Source organism: Crassostrea angulata, chromosome 1 (assembly GCF_025612915.1).
Source record: "Crassostrea angulata isolate pt1a10 chromosome 1, ASM2561291v2, whole genome shotgun sequence".
NCBI classification, from domain to species: domain Eukaryota; kingdom Metazoa; phylum Mollusca; class Bivalvia; order Ostreida; family Ostreidae; genus Magallana; species Magallana angulata.
The window spans coordinates 40,716,905-40,732,493 of record NC_069111.1 but is presented as its reverse complement, the minus strand read 5'-3'; the positions used below and the strand labels follow the sequence as shown (position 1 = coordinate 40,732,493).

The 15,589-nt window shown below is 31.8% G+C and overlaps 1 protein-coding gene across 1 annotated transcript in view; it reads right to left on the bottom strand.

Moving 5' to 3' along the window:
- Positions 1-2,890: 2,890 nt before the first annotated feature.
- Positions 2,891-15,589, bottom strand: part of LOC128169797 (uncharacterized) — a 30,778-nt gene continuing 18,079 nt past the window's right edge. The window contains 15 exon segments of the mRNA XM_052835868.1: positions 2,891-3,118; positions 3,121-3,425; positions 3,587-3,747; positions 4,390-4,560; positions 4,730-4,951; positions 5,827-6,020; positions 9,453-9,894; positions 10,053-10,280; positions 10,356-10,612; positions 11,041-11,149; positions 11,249-11,401; positions 11,717-11,815; positions 12,543-12,671; positions 13,111-13,235; positions 13,796-13,942. Coding sequence (XP_052691828.1) covers positions 3,030-3,118; positions 3,121-3,425; positions 3,587-3,747; positions 4,390-4,560; positions 4,730-4,951; positions 5,827-6,020; positions 9,453-9,894; positions 10,053-10,280; positions 10,356-10,612; positions 11,041-11,149; positions 11,249-11,401; positions 11,717-11,815; positions 12,543-12,671; positions 13,111-13,235; positions 13,796-13,942 — 2,831 coding nt within the window. The 3' untranslated portion in view covers positions 2,891-3,029.

Genomic DNA, 15,589 nt, shown 5'->3' with positions numbered 1-15,589 from the left:
AAAATATAGTTTTGTTGAAATCAATATATTAATAAAACTTTATATAAAGCAAACTTTCGAAATATGATTGTGTATTAGAAATTTTTTTGAAAATGTAACACAGTAAATTAAACTTTGAATTTAAAGACATTATACTAACAAAATATATTTACACTTTGTTGTGAAAATATTTTAACGATAATTTAAAAAAAAAATTCTTTGCTAATACCGTGATATTATTACATTTTTCATTAAAAGGATGTTTTTTTTCGACTGAAACATATCTAAGACAACGATGTAATTTGTTTTATCACACAATGACTATTCAATTAATATTTCTCAAAAAGACAACCTCAAAAAGGGCACTATATGCATTCGTTTTAGTATCGTGGGTATTGGTTTTGTTTTCTGGAAAATAACGACTAGAAATTGTTTATTTTATAACAAATCCTTCCTAAACCTATTACACAATATTTAAGTCAGTTTAGAAATTTTAACTTACTCTCATATTTAACGTTCTTTTTAAATTTGAGGAATTTCTCATGAAAACGTCTGAATACATCTTTCACGATGTACAAGATTCCCAGAGAGTCTAAAGTCATTGCCGTGTCCGCTCGAACTGCTGAAATACTGTTATTCAGGATCGACAAGAAAATTGTTAACATGAACATGATGACAAAAAATACATAAGTCATGTAAAAGAATTGGGCTGTCAACGGCGAGGCAATTACTAAAGGATCAAGTTTGTTTTTGCCAATAAACGTGTTTGCTAGACTTCCACATGTGATGTATATAGACTTGTAGTTTTCTAGCCTTGATCCAAAAAGTAAATAAGCTAAGAATACAAATGCAATTAGTAAAATCGCCAAAAGAACTCCAAAAGAAAGCAAATCCTTTCTTGCATTTGTAATTACTGCTAGAATTTCAGTAAACCGTTTATTGTATCCTAGAATTTTCAATATTTGTATTGTTGATACAAAAACAAGAACAGCGAAGAAAATATTCAACGCGTTATCCCAAATAACAATGTGACCATAGTTTATGAATCGATTGGCACCAGTCAATTTGTCTTCATAGAACATGTTCATAGCTGTACTCGTGTATTTCATTTTAACTACAATTATCACGAGACAGGAATATGCCAAACATGTACTTATGCAATCTACAATGTTCCAAGGCTCTTTAAAATATGTGATGCAACCAAACTTGGAACAGTTCCAAAGAATTTTAAAAAGCAGGAAAATATAGTAACACAGTACTATTATATACGCCATAACCAGTCCAAATCCAAGGGAAGAAAAGTTCAATATCGGCTTAAATGCTTGAATGTCTGTCCAAGTAACAACACCTCCAACCTCGGGAAACTCGGTAAGTAGCATTGCATAGACAAAAAGGTTCACGTTTGGATTGTACATTGTGAACTCTAAAAAAACAGCACGTGTTTTCCGGTCAATCCAATCATGTTCAACGAGCTCTTTCAAAAGTAAGTAAGCATTTGCTCTATTCTTTACAAACTTTAAAATATATCCACCCCCGCTGTATGTATTGTACTCTCCCATTCTTGTTATTCCCCATATGTCACTAGCTTTAGTGTATTTCCAAGAATCGGCTGTATAAAAACGATTTTTATAATCGTTGGTTCCACAAATGCTTTCATTAAAGGATTTCCATTCCAAGCAATACAAACTCTGGTCTTCATTTAGTTCGGAATACGTCTCTATGCATGGGTAGGTCCCAACCAACTTTGAATATTTACAACTACCTAAAATTGAAAAATAATTATAGCAGTTTTCATGTTAACTTAAGGTAATTTTCAAGTTGAGTATGGTAGATTAAGGTTAAAATAAATAGTATCTTTGAAATATTATGTGATTTTACATTTTGTTTTGTTAACTGTACCTGACTTCATTCGAACTTGTCGCAGCCGGGCAGGTCCAACACGAATACTCGCCATATCTTGAAACCATTGACGATCTACAACCGTCAAGGGTTTACTTGCGTAATTACTGACTGGATAATAAGTTGGGATGAAGGTTTCATTCAGCCATGTATAAAAACCTTTTTTATCCGTTATCTAACACAAACAAAAATTATTTGATTAACAACCTTCATAATAAAAACTTAAAAAGATTGTTCGGAGAAAAACTGGTAGGCAAGATAGTATGTTAGTAATAAAATTCAATTTCAATAAAATAAACTTACAGCTGAGGGTCCTTTCTCCCCAAACATTAAATAGTTGTCCAAATTTTGTTTTATATGAAACGATCTTTTATCGCGTTCAAAGTAGCTAATCAGGTAAATAGCGATGATGTAGAGGGTGAAAAAGATTATGTTCCGTAGAGCTGATTTGGCTTTTGATTTTTCTTGACATATTTTTCTCAAGTTTGCCCGTTCCTCTTCGGAAATCAAATCATACGTTGGAAGTACGTAGTTAGTGAGATCTTTAAAATCAATTTTAAAAAACCACATAGAAAAATATGTAATAAAAACAGGTATTGTTGAATTTTTTTTCATTTTGCTAATTATCTATCAAATTTTACACCTCTTGGCACAAATAGGATTTTGATGAAAAGAAACATTGTGTATTGTAGTATCATATCTTATTACCTGAAATGTTTGTTTCTTTATATCCTTTTGAAATCAACGATATTTTTCTTAATTTTCGTAGATTAATATTGGGTGCCCTCTCTTGGTACCAGTTTGTTAATAGAGTTGAAAAAGAAATTACTATAATAAGTACTTTCATCGGATCAAACACAACTAAAGATTCTACTAGAGAGAAAACAAAAGAAGAAAGCCATTCTTCTGATTTCGTACTCCCCCATTCCATGCTGTATAGGATTAAGAAGAAACAGGATGATAAAACGGACATTGTTAAAATTATCCAGGCCAAGTAGTATATCCAATGAGGAAATTTGCCGTCTTCTTGTTGAAAAACATCGGTATCAACGTCGGACAGAGAAACTGAGATATCATTACTCTTATAAGGTCTGTTGATATGTTTAGATTTAGAAGATTTTTGTTTTGTTTTAATATCGTTGTTTATATGTCTAAACACATGGGAAGCAAATAAAACAGGTAGAGTTGAAATCAAAATTCCAATACAAGACACGTATAGTGTTGATGAAGAAATTCGAAGGAATCCAAACTTCACTTGATCCACATTTTGGTTCTCTGAGGATGATCGAAAAAACATGGCATTTGATATCATGGTTAAACATGACAGAGCCAGTAAGCACGAGATTCTTTGAACACGCGTGAATTTACTTTGTCGTGGACGGAAAAACAGCGATAACCACAAATGGTGTTCCGTAATTTGAGTCTGTGTTTCGTCAGATAGACGTTTTTTAAGAGAAATAAGATTTGGAGCAGATACTGGAATAATGCGATCAAGAGTACAATCTCCATCATCAATAGCTATCCATTTGTTACAATAGAAGAAATACCTGAAATCAAGAACACCATGCAACTATTATCATTTGGATAGTACAACGGCTATCAAACACTTTAAATGTCACTTGTTTTAAATATACCTCCCGTATTTGCTTTCAAAAGTGGCTTTCAGAATCGACATGATAATGAGCTTTTAATACTGTATTTTAAATACCTCTTTTTGGTTTGCAAATCGTCGATTATTACTTTGCCCAAAAACCAACTTTGATATCCAGATGGACCTGAATTGTCATGCCATATTCTTATATACAATAAATCTCCTAAAGGTTCCGTTGTTCCAAAGAAAAACTTGTTAACACTGGTTGTAGAGAATTCCTTGAAATAAAAATGTAAATGACTTAAATAAGATGTAAATATATTTATTTTAAGGTAATGAAAAAACGTCCAAATCAAATTTAAATAAAGCTTCAGGTAATATATTAATATAAAATCACATTAGTTGAAAAGTAATTTAAATATTTTTTATAAAATTAATCTTAAAAAAAATAACTGTAATGAAAATAACGTCAGAAAGGTCTGTGTTGCACAATGATAAATCAATAATGTATTAGGACGTTGATAATATCACATAAATCTCTATAATGAAATATTCCCCATCATATGTTTGCTGTTGCCAAACTTTAAAACTCTACTGGGTAACACAGGTTAAGAAATTGAACATGACACAACTTTTTAGCATTGGGGGGGGGGGGGGCATTTTTGCGCAGGTTGTTATTGATATTGCATTTTCTAAACATTCTTATTATATATATTTCTTTTAAAAATATTTCTCGTATAAAAGGTTTCTACCTTTTATTTTTGTTATATACATGTATGTCAAATGTAAAATGTATAAAGTTAGTCGAGGAAACAGGCAGACGGACGAACGGCGAATAACAAGAAATTCGAAAGGCTCACTTGAACATTCGGTTCATGACAACTTAAAATAAAAAAATCTTGTTTTGTAAAAGCAAATACCTTTGTCTTTCTATCGTTTAAAACACGAATTCCAGAATCACAAAGGTCTCCTGTTACAATAAACTGTACGTTTGATTTTGTGCCAGCATCTCTCCGTAATCCAGTATGAACGCTTATCAGATAGAAGTACACATGTGATGTAGTATGGTCAGAGAGAAACGTCACTGCCCACTGTAGAATGTAGAAATAATTCGTCTGTTTTAGTGATCTTATCTAATCTATGAACAAGTTAAGATTTCGATATGTTTAAGGGGGGTTAAGCCAATCTCAGTTGTGCAAACATATACATGTACAAATTACAAGTCACATTTTAAATGATTTTTTATTCAGATTAATAAACCTGATCTACATCCTTTCTATCTTGTCTTCTAAGAAAGATTACTGCCACCAGGTAGATTATAAAGACGCCTATTAGTGTTCCATACACGGACGCGTTCGATGCGTCAAATTTCCCCCACACCGTCAGAAAATTGATGACATTTGGAGGAATATAGAACGAGGAAGAGAACGTGTTTCCTGTACATCGACAGACTGTGTAGTTTAAATCACTCATTGGAAGTACCTAGAAACATAGTATTGATTGAACTTAAATTGTTTGACACAGAAATTCGAAAATAACATATAAATTTGATTAATGTTACCAAACAATTCAAATTAATATTTGTGGAAAAAGATGAAAAAGTCGTATTCTTAAAAGGCCCATTTTAAGAATAGGGTATCCTATTTTGAGGAAACGTTGCCACTTAAATGAGCAAAATTCAAACTTTTTCTCAATAAATGGTTGTAGAGAGGAAACCAATGAAACTCCTTCATAATTTTTCAGATATTTAAATCTTCAAAATGAGTCAGTTTGGCCAGTTTCGGGCAGAAACAAGCCAGTTCAAGAAAAGTTTACATTCTTATCCTTAAATGTACAAGATGGCTGCACATCCCTTTTGAATTTATAAAGGAATGATATAAGAATTAGTCGGTCCGCACGCTGAATAATTAAGTGCGAATGAAACCTTATTTTTTGCTTGCGTAAATTGGAATTCTTGAAAGGAATTATATTGACAGTCCGTGTTAGAGAAATTTGAAGAAGTTATGAAACTGGTCATTTTGTAGGTCAAAGTGCGCATTTCGAAGACTATCCAGTATCGTCCGCAGCCACGTTCTATATCTTCCCGACTCTCTTAGCGAGTTTCGAGAGGGAATATATTGGCAGTGGTTTACCACGGAACCATGAAATTCAGATTGCTATATTTGCAAATTTACAACTTTAAGTAATAAATAAATGTAGTCATAGATTAATCAATATTTTGATGGCTAACACACATGTACCTAGCATTTAAAAAAGCTTACCTTCACTCTGGCGTTAATAGTTTTTTATTTCTTTCTTACTTTTACATCTGTGCTGCTACTATATGTGCTTAAATGCAATCTGAATACAAAATTTACCGTGCAACCCTCCATAGTCCATGAATTGTTATCATCAGTCCATGTACGACACCCTGTGGTTGTGAATATTAAGCTAAAGTTTGCCTCAACTGGCATGAACTCCAGAGATGTCGCATTCCCAAATGGTTCCTCAGTTGTGGTATTACTTACTGCTCGTTTTTTTCTTGATAACAAATGTTTAACTGAACTGGACCCTGGAAAGTTGCAAACAAAAGGATAAGGCTTATGATCGATCGCTTCATAGACATAAATATTAAAATTAATATGTGATACTGTTGTGGTATTGAATGTTTGTAAATTAAAAATCTGATATCTGCATCCTTGAAGACATGCTTTTCTCTGTTCATGAGATGTGGGTCACTGTTACAGATTGTTTCATTTAAAGAATTTTCATCTTTTGTAATCTTTGCTTGTTTAAAAAGACAATATTTTGATACTTAGTTGAACAGATTTTGTATTTCTCTCGAGTTATAGTGCTAAATCATATTTACAAAACATCTTATTATAAACTTTTTTATCTATTATATCATAAAATCAAAATGAATATATATGATTACAATCTACAAGTGTGATTAATATTCAAATGTCATGTTTACATTTCTTAAATACAGGAAAACAGAAGAATTGTGATCGAGTAAAGATTTAACAAAAATCTCAATACCTGACTGTGCGTGCGTGTGCGTGAGTGCAAGTTGTGTGTGTGTATGTGTGTATGTATCAGGCTTGGGGCGAATTACATTGTAAAGTAATGCATTACATTACCATTACTTCATGAATTTGGGCATTAAATTACCATTACCATTACTTGATTTTCTTGAAGTAATGCATTACATTACCATTACACGAGTAAAGTAAAGCATTACCATTACCATTACTTTGTTTTAAAAAAGTAAAGCTAATAAAGAGTTTTTGCAAATGTTTCAAATATAAAACACTCTTTAACATATCTACAGCTTCATGCTCAGTATCAGGTTCAAATTCAATGACTATACAAGAGTCATTCTTTATTTGCTCAATATATAATCATCTTGTGGCATTATGAACAACATATTACATAAGTAAAATGATATCTATAGACATTTGGCATGATACAATGAAGGATACGAAACAGAGACACAGAATTACATGCATAACAAAAAACAAATTATGGAATAATGTTGCGGTTATCAAAAGCTAAATAGAGATATTTCCCCAGATTACACAAATCTTTATAATTTTGGACACTTAATTGTATTATAATTCATAAACAGATGGTTTTCCAAGTTATATTTCTTAAGATACTGTATTTGAATGTATTTCTTTCTAATGAGGACACTTTAAGACAAAAGATTGCTGTTGCACTTTATGATCAAAGTTTCAAAGGGTTCATCTTTTAACTGCATCCTGTTAGTAATCTTCCCAGCTATACTAAATAAATGTTTTACAGGAGCAGTCGAAGCTTGGACTGAAAAGTACTGTTTGACTATCTTTATCTTAAGATATATTAAGTGCAATAATAGAAAAAATACATGAATCTTGTATTTTCTATCAGTCCAAACTAATGTACAGTGTACTTAATATACAAGAGAGAGAGAGAGAGAGAGAGAGAGAGAGAGAGAGTAAAAGTAAGTAAAATTATTTTCAAATGGGCTATAATATTGGAAGTGATATTGATTTTCATCATGGATGGACAGTGCATTCATTTTGCTTTTCAAGGTGCATGTCTGTCTTCTATTCTATTTGGACATAGCGAAGGGAAGGGGGTTGGGGTATTTAGCACTTCTTATAACAATAGATTGTTTTGATACTTAGATTATCCTGGGGGCATAGTGTGTTGTTGACACATTTCTTATTGAAGTGCAAACTAATTGGAGTAAATTGTTTAAATGATTAAAAACTCTTAATAACAACACTCCTAAAAATGTTATGAAAATTTGCTGTAATATTTAGTGATATTAACAATTCAAAAATAAAATTTTGAAAATCTTTTTTTAATAATACAATTAAACTCAAAAATTTTATCTCAAGAATTATTTCTTTCTTCTTAAAAAATAAATTTAGTCAAATTCAATTTCAACTATTCATTTACATGTATTCATCACATTTTTTAAAGTGAACATTCATAAATAAGCATAGTAATGCAAAGTAATGCCATGTAATGCCAGCATTACACTAGATTTTGGAAAGTAATGAATTACATTACCATTACTTGTAATGCTAATTTTGTGGCATTACGCATTACTAGCATTACTTTGAAAACATGTAATGCATTACAATGCATTACCATTACATTTAGCATTTCCCCAAGCCTGGTATGTATGTAAGTATGTATGTGAGTCCATTGTCAGCTCTTAGCAAAATTCCAAGATAACCCTCACATGAATACTAATAACACTTCTTTGGCATGGCAAAAGGACAAATCCTATAGATTTTCAAGTCAATTGATCCAATATTTTTTAAGTTATCGTAAAAAAAGAAGTTAAAACAGGAATTTTATGTACGACTTGACAATAGACATTTCCGGTAATTTTATGTACGACTTGAAATAAATCGCTACCGTATACAGTTCAAATTAACAATTTGACATTTTTTGGGATTTAAATCTAGTAAAGGTAAAAAAAACGAAACCTTTTGTAGTATTGGAGGGTGAGAAGATTGCCCATAGTTAAAAGTTGAAGCGGGCAACAGATTAAAGTCATTCAATAAACATCGAAACAAGCAGTCGATTTATGGACAACATTTTCCGTATTGCTTACAATAGAACTAGTCTAAAATTCAGAAAACACTTTGACAGATATCGCACATTCATCACCGGAAAATTGTTGTATACTAATAATTGCTGCATATCTACTACTATGGGTTGACATACGACAAGCGACTAGAATTGTCCATCAGAGCAGACTACTGATCGCTGGGTGTTCAGCTATTCTTTACAATGTATATGGATCGTTTATGTATGCTTATATAAAAATGACTGTCACTAAATTATTAAACTCTAATGCATATGTATTGAGTTTCTGCTATGAATAGGAAAACTGTGCAACCACGTAAATGTAATTACCCTCCCCCAATTTATAAACCACAAAGCTATGGGATTGGGATAAAATAGTTATTATGAATTCAAAGTGGTTTTAAAAATATTTGTGTCATATTTATTTTGATTAATATTTTCATGTATTTTCCTAAAGAATGCATTTCCCCCTATAACAAGTCATGTCGTGAGGGGATACTCCGCTTAGCGTTGCCCTTGTTAAGACTTTACTTACCGTATTGGGTAGCAAATAGAAACATCTCGTTTAATACAAAATTGAGTAGAAACAATAGAAAATTTTCATTTGTTGTCATAGCAAACTAGCAAAACAAATTTGTATAAAACATAATTTTCACAACAATGTAAACAAAAACATGGCACGAGCTTTGTTTTGAAAAAAAAGAATTAAAGATCTATTTCTGACAAATTGTCAACTGACATTCAAAATTAGCTCTTGATGTTCTTTATTAAAGCAATATACCTGTAAAAATTTAAAAACAAAAATTAATTTTTTAAAAAAATCTCAGCTAAAATCGTAACAATGTTCTTTTAAACTTTTATTCTTTTATGTAGTTTTCCTCTCGAAATACAAACAGTTTTACAAGAGAAATAATACCTGCATGTGGTTGTATTCCAAGAAAGCAGTTCCCTTTCCGACAAATACCTCCTGGTAAAAAAACTTTAAAACCATAGTCGGTCCAATCTCTGACTCCCAAGACTTTTAAATAATCAAAATTTGTAGCTTTGGGAAAAGTTTTAGAACTAAAGAAGAAAGAATACAATGTCATGTTTCTTTGGCTAGTTTTATCAAATCCATCAGGTTTTATGTAGATAATACTAGCATCCTCATCATTAATTAAATCAAATGTGAAATAAATCATTTTCTCTGAATATGCTGGGTTCATTAAAGGAATGTATCTCTTATACACAGGTTTGCCGATATTTGGGACATTAGAATCCACCGATACGTTTTGCGGTATTTTTATGACAGGTACGGACGAAGTGGCCACTGATGCATTTTCCCCGTAAATATAGGGGTTCCTTAAAAAATTTGCAATCTGAAAAAAAAATTTCAAAATGGAGCATATGTATCGTCAAATCAATATTACTTCTCTCAGAGTATTTTTCATAAACAAACACATGCAGACTCATATGGAGCCTATAATTCATTTTGTATTTTTCACAGAAGAAACCTGCTTTGAATTAAATACCATACCGATATTGTCAAGTAGGAATAGTGATGTTCGGAATTATTTCTTTGATACAGTCCAGCAAAAAATGGATCGTTGGTGTTTGATACATTGTTGCCTGATACTTTTCGAATCATTATTTCAAGCACATGAAGACCATTAAGGAATAATCGCTCTCCAAGAGCGATTGTGTTCTCCATAATTTTAATGAAGACAGACAAAATGTTTTTAATGCAAGGAATGTTTCTTTGTGCCTAAAACGTTGAAAAAAGATTGGTATTAATGGAATACAATTATTTACTCCAAATTCGAAATATTACAAGACTTACCAGTTCTCTTTGTTTAATCTGCTTGGATCGCTCATGTGACCTTATTTGAAACAAAAACGAGGCTTGTAAATTGATGAGGTGATGGTCTAAAGTTACGTTTCCTTGCGTTTTTTTCAATAAAAATGTCTCTTGCAAAAATCGAGTAGTTTGTACAATGATGGTTGATCTAATGTCTTCTTCTGAGAGTTCCTCATCTAAATTTTGAAGTTTTTCTGGTAGCATTTTGTTCAATGTATTATCCAGTACTCGGTGGAAAACTACAAAAAATAAAATATTCAAAACAATATATGTAACACATTAACAATAACATGAGGCACGGCACACTATCCATAATCAAAATCAGTTCCTTATTCTAAATCTTTATTCCAATACTAAATGAATATCGACAATATCGAAATATGAAGAGAATGTATATCCATATGGTAGTTTGTTTCTTACCATATCATGTTTAGACTATCGGTAACTTTGTTAGACTTTAATAAAAGATACGAAAAAGTGTGATGCATAACGAGAACCTAAACATCTGATATTCAGGTCATATGTCAGTTTTTTGTAGAAGTAGCAAATGAGGGCGGGGCTATGTATGCTTATAACTGTACTCACATAATACAGAAACTATCGATATTTTTTTTTACACATGACAGCAATTCGTATCTTTAAATTATCAATAATAAAACTCTCTTACCCTTGGCTAATAATGTTAATTTGTCCAACATTGTTGTCGAAAGAGGGCGATCAACAGTCTCAATTTCCAAACAACCAATAACTGTTTTCAGAATATCTGTTGTTGTGTTCTATATTAATGCAATCAATTTTAAATCTATTGACATTCAGTATTGATAAAAAAACCCTGACATTTTAAGCAAAAAATACGAAGTCTTAAAAGGCCCTACCACAGCTTCAAGTGTGAGGTAAGGCTGGTAACGAGTCAGCGCATCCAGAGTGCTGTATATGGTCTGTATGTCTGCTAAGTTGTATCTTCCGTGTGTGTTGTTGCAACCAGGTGTGATGATCTTTTCTACCAGTCGGATTAGCTTTAATACCCTCTGTTGGTAGACATTAATTGTTGATATAAAATAATAGATAAAATTAAAATCACAATGTATTATAAAATTGTTCATTATGGTTAATTTATTGTATAGTAATTATCATGAATTTGTATCGTATGTGAGAGTTTTCTTGAATATAATACTATATTTACATTTGACAGTACACTTCTTTTTAAATGTATGAATCCACTGATCGTTTTTGTGTGTAAAATCAATACAACTGAGTGTCATCTGATTTTATGCGAAATTTATCAGTTTTGAAGTAATTAGAAGAAATATTCTAAGAGATTAGTAAATATGCCAATGTATTACTTGTTGATAGTTTATAATTTCAGGTCCTCCATCTGTATCGTCAATATATATAGACTCCACTCCACGGAAGACATCTTCTTCTTTTGTAGTTGCATCAGTCTGTATCATAAAATGATAGGACACACGACAAAATATTAATATTTTACGTAAATAAAAATATTTATTGATTTTTTACATCTCTCCGATATTTTAAGGATATTAATGATTAGATGATGTATCCATTTATACTTGTCTATTTACATAAAAGTTGGAATTATTAATTTTTTTTATTAATGATTGTCCAAAATGGGCAATTTATGAAATCAACATTAAAAACATAAAACTATAAACATATTAAAGTTAAAATCCTAAATGAATACAGCTTTCTTACTGATAATTGAAATAAAAAAAGTTTTTGTAGTTGTATAAATTGATATTTCCCTGTACCATTCATTCTCGCAAAATTTTAAAATCAATCGATCGACAAGGGTATCTCTTGATAACTTCGTTCACTCAATGACTAAAAGGATTTATTCCATAAAGGTATTTCAGATGTTCAAGTGTGTTTCTTTTTTTATGCCAGTAACAGACAAAGTCCAACTGCTATAATTTATGTATGATTTCAGTAAGATTAGTTTCATTTGCATGTTGAAAGGTCACTTTGACGTTCCCTCTTACAAGACTTGTTGCTCTTAGATACCATAGAAAAGTCATTATGATCATAAATAAAATTAAAGCAAGTTGTGAATTTTGTTTTTGCGCATTCAAATTAAGAAACATATGTATAGCTGTAAAACAAATCACTCTGTTTACATATCTTAGAGGTTTAAATGCGCAGAGTACATACGTAAGGAAGCTGCCTCAAAGAAGAAGCCGCTGCTCCTATAAAATTAAGCGTCTGTATGTCGTTTCCAGAAAGGTTATATTTACTGAACTGTTCATCAAAGCTCTCGGAAGATACTTCATTTGAAAACACCTACAAAAACACCACAACTTTTAATAAAGTTACATAAATCAATATCATATTTTTATTGAAGTCAACCTGAATTCATCTTTAAATAAATTATAAAATTCTTGTTTAAATCTGTCATCTATCTACATTTTAAGACAATCAATTTATAAAGACAAAAACAAGTTTTAGATAAGGGAGACTATTTACTGAGGAATCATTAAAATTCGTGGAGGTAAATTTTTGCGGATTGCGGTTTTTTGTGTATTCGTAGGTATGTAATTTCGTGGATGCATAGGTTTTCATTTTCAGTAAAAAAGATAACTCTTTCTAAATTTATTTTTGTTGAGTATCTAAACTCTTGGGGGAGGGCTACCCATGAATACCATGGACATTGAGCCACTACAAATTCTAATGATTCCACAGTATCTTAAAACAGAATGATTTGAAATATGCTTTTGCTGACCGTGATGTTTTTCACAAAGGTTGCGTAATCCCCATAAATATCAAAGATTCGAACTCTGACCGTCACATTGTAACCAAAAACTGGATCCCCGGCCTGAACAGGCACATCTGCAATACTGCTTTCACCTAAATCAACAAAAGTTTCAAGGCCACTGAAACACTCTAGAAAAAAAAACTTGTCGAAACGATAAAATGTACATAAATAAGGAATCCTGAATATTTGTGGAAAAAAAGTTTAACATTTTTTACACCAGCGGTAAATATTAAATGCAATAATATTAAATATTATACATTCACTGATCATTCACGTGTAAACGGAAAAAAATAATCATTGCATTGAAGATCAAGCAATCTTAAAAATTTGAGAAAAGGGTAATTAATTAATATTCAGCTGTTTTATGATACTTTATAAAAATCCATGATCTTTATGATAGATATACCGAGAAATGTTGCATTGTTTTTATTAATTCAAGTGTAGTTTCTTTCTGCATACATTACATACCCTGGGTCATAAAAGTTAGTCGAGCCCACCTTTGATATACTTTTACACATGAAATCTATTGGTGGAAAGAGAGACTGAGATCAAAAGAGAGCTCATCTAACTTTTTTCGCCCCGGGATCTGATGTTATTTTCATAACGACTTATATTTGATATCTGATATCCGAACTGAATGTAACATACATACTTCCTTCATAAACAATTGAGACAATGTCATCTATTCCATGCGTCAAATTCCTGCGTATTACTGTTTCATACAGGTACACAAACGTTTGTAAACTGTCATCAGGGTCAGTCCAGTTTGAGCAATTAACGCTTATCAGAGTAACCGCATCTATGAAAAAAACCACAATATTCATAATAAGTGCAAAGTAAAACAAAGAAGTTTATTCTATTTTTTGCATTTATGTCTTACGTATGTACGACGCTGTTATCAAAGTAGTGCAAATATTGATGTCGCCTCATGCTGGGAATTAATTACTTCCATTGGGTATTTTAAATCATGCGCATACAAATCCCATCTTTCGTCTTACTACTGCAACAATGAGGTTTGCCATTTTATTAAAACCAAATATTTTCCTCGGAAAATCAAAGTTTTCAACAAAAACATTTTTTCTCTCTTAACTTTACCTTAGGTAGCAAGGGACAGTTTCGAATAAAGTACCCGTCAATATTTTTGTAAAATTGAGAGTTGCTGTACTTGAAGGCTTATGAGTGTTGCTAAAATTCATGAAATGATTTTTAATGATTATTATTAGTTAGAGGGGTGTCTCTTGTTGAAATTGATATGCAATATGTAGGCCCCTTATGTTAGGTACATGAGAATCAGAAGTAAAATGCGAAACCTGCGGCTATGACTTGTGCTGACTTTACACAGTGAAATTTCAAGTTACAGACGGGAGGTAAAATAACACGAAAAGTAGAAAGATGGACATTGTAAACTATACACCGGTAAGTTTCTGACATTTGATAGTGCAACATGCACGCGGTACCGAAGGTCAACCCTCTGCAGGGAATTAGCTGGGGGAGGTCTAAAAAGCTGAAAAATCATGAAAGATTAGCAAAGTATGAAAGGGTCAAAATCTCATAAAAACCAGAATGTAGAGAATTTTACAGGTTTTGATTAGTAATTTTCTTCAGAAATTGGTGATTGGCCTTATAAAGAGTGAATTAAAGGTATTTGTGCTGAATGGGAACTGAGGAAATTCTTGTTACAGAGTTCCGAAGACATGCATCCCTTGGCTACAATTAATTGTATAAAAAAAAAACTGTCCCCTGCCACCTTAGTTAAATTATACATGCTGGGCATAATTTTTCCTATTTCAACATCCTGTAGATGTCAAGTGTAGATGAACGTAAATGGTCATCCGAAACCTTCATAAGCAACTGCCTCAACCAGTTGTACAACTACTAAGTTATTTCAACCACCTCTTTAGGAGACTCAGCCACCTCCACAGGCTCTACAGCAGTTCCCACTTTTAAGCCCCCATTATCCAGGAGAAGGTAATAATATATTACCGATACAATCTATTCATAACTGTTCTAGTCAAATTTATTGAACTTTACCTTTTTTACCACAAGTAACAAGAAACGCCTCCTTAGAAGTGCAGGGGAGATTATTACAAAGGAAACTGAATAAAAAAAATGTGTTTTTTGAAAATGGACAGTTTCTATGCATATTTTTGCATTTTGCATCTAAAATTTTAACTGCATACCTTTCCAAGTCTGCTGAATACAAAAGTATATTCATACCGTAAGATTAATGGCCGCAAGTGGGCACATGGTTGGTATGAACATGACAAACAGTTAACACTTTACAAAGCCACTAATCCAGCCAGCACTTGTGGGGATTGTTTTAGAGTTGTGGCTCATATATATGAGTATGAAAGATCAATCCCTATCTCATTACACACAATCAACTACACCTGCGTACAAGTATTTCAATTATAACTTTAAAGGAATTTGCACAAAGACTCATTGT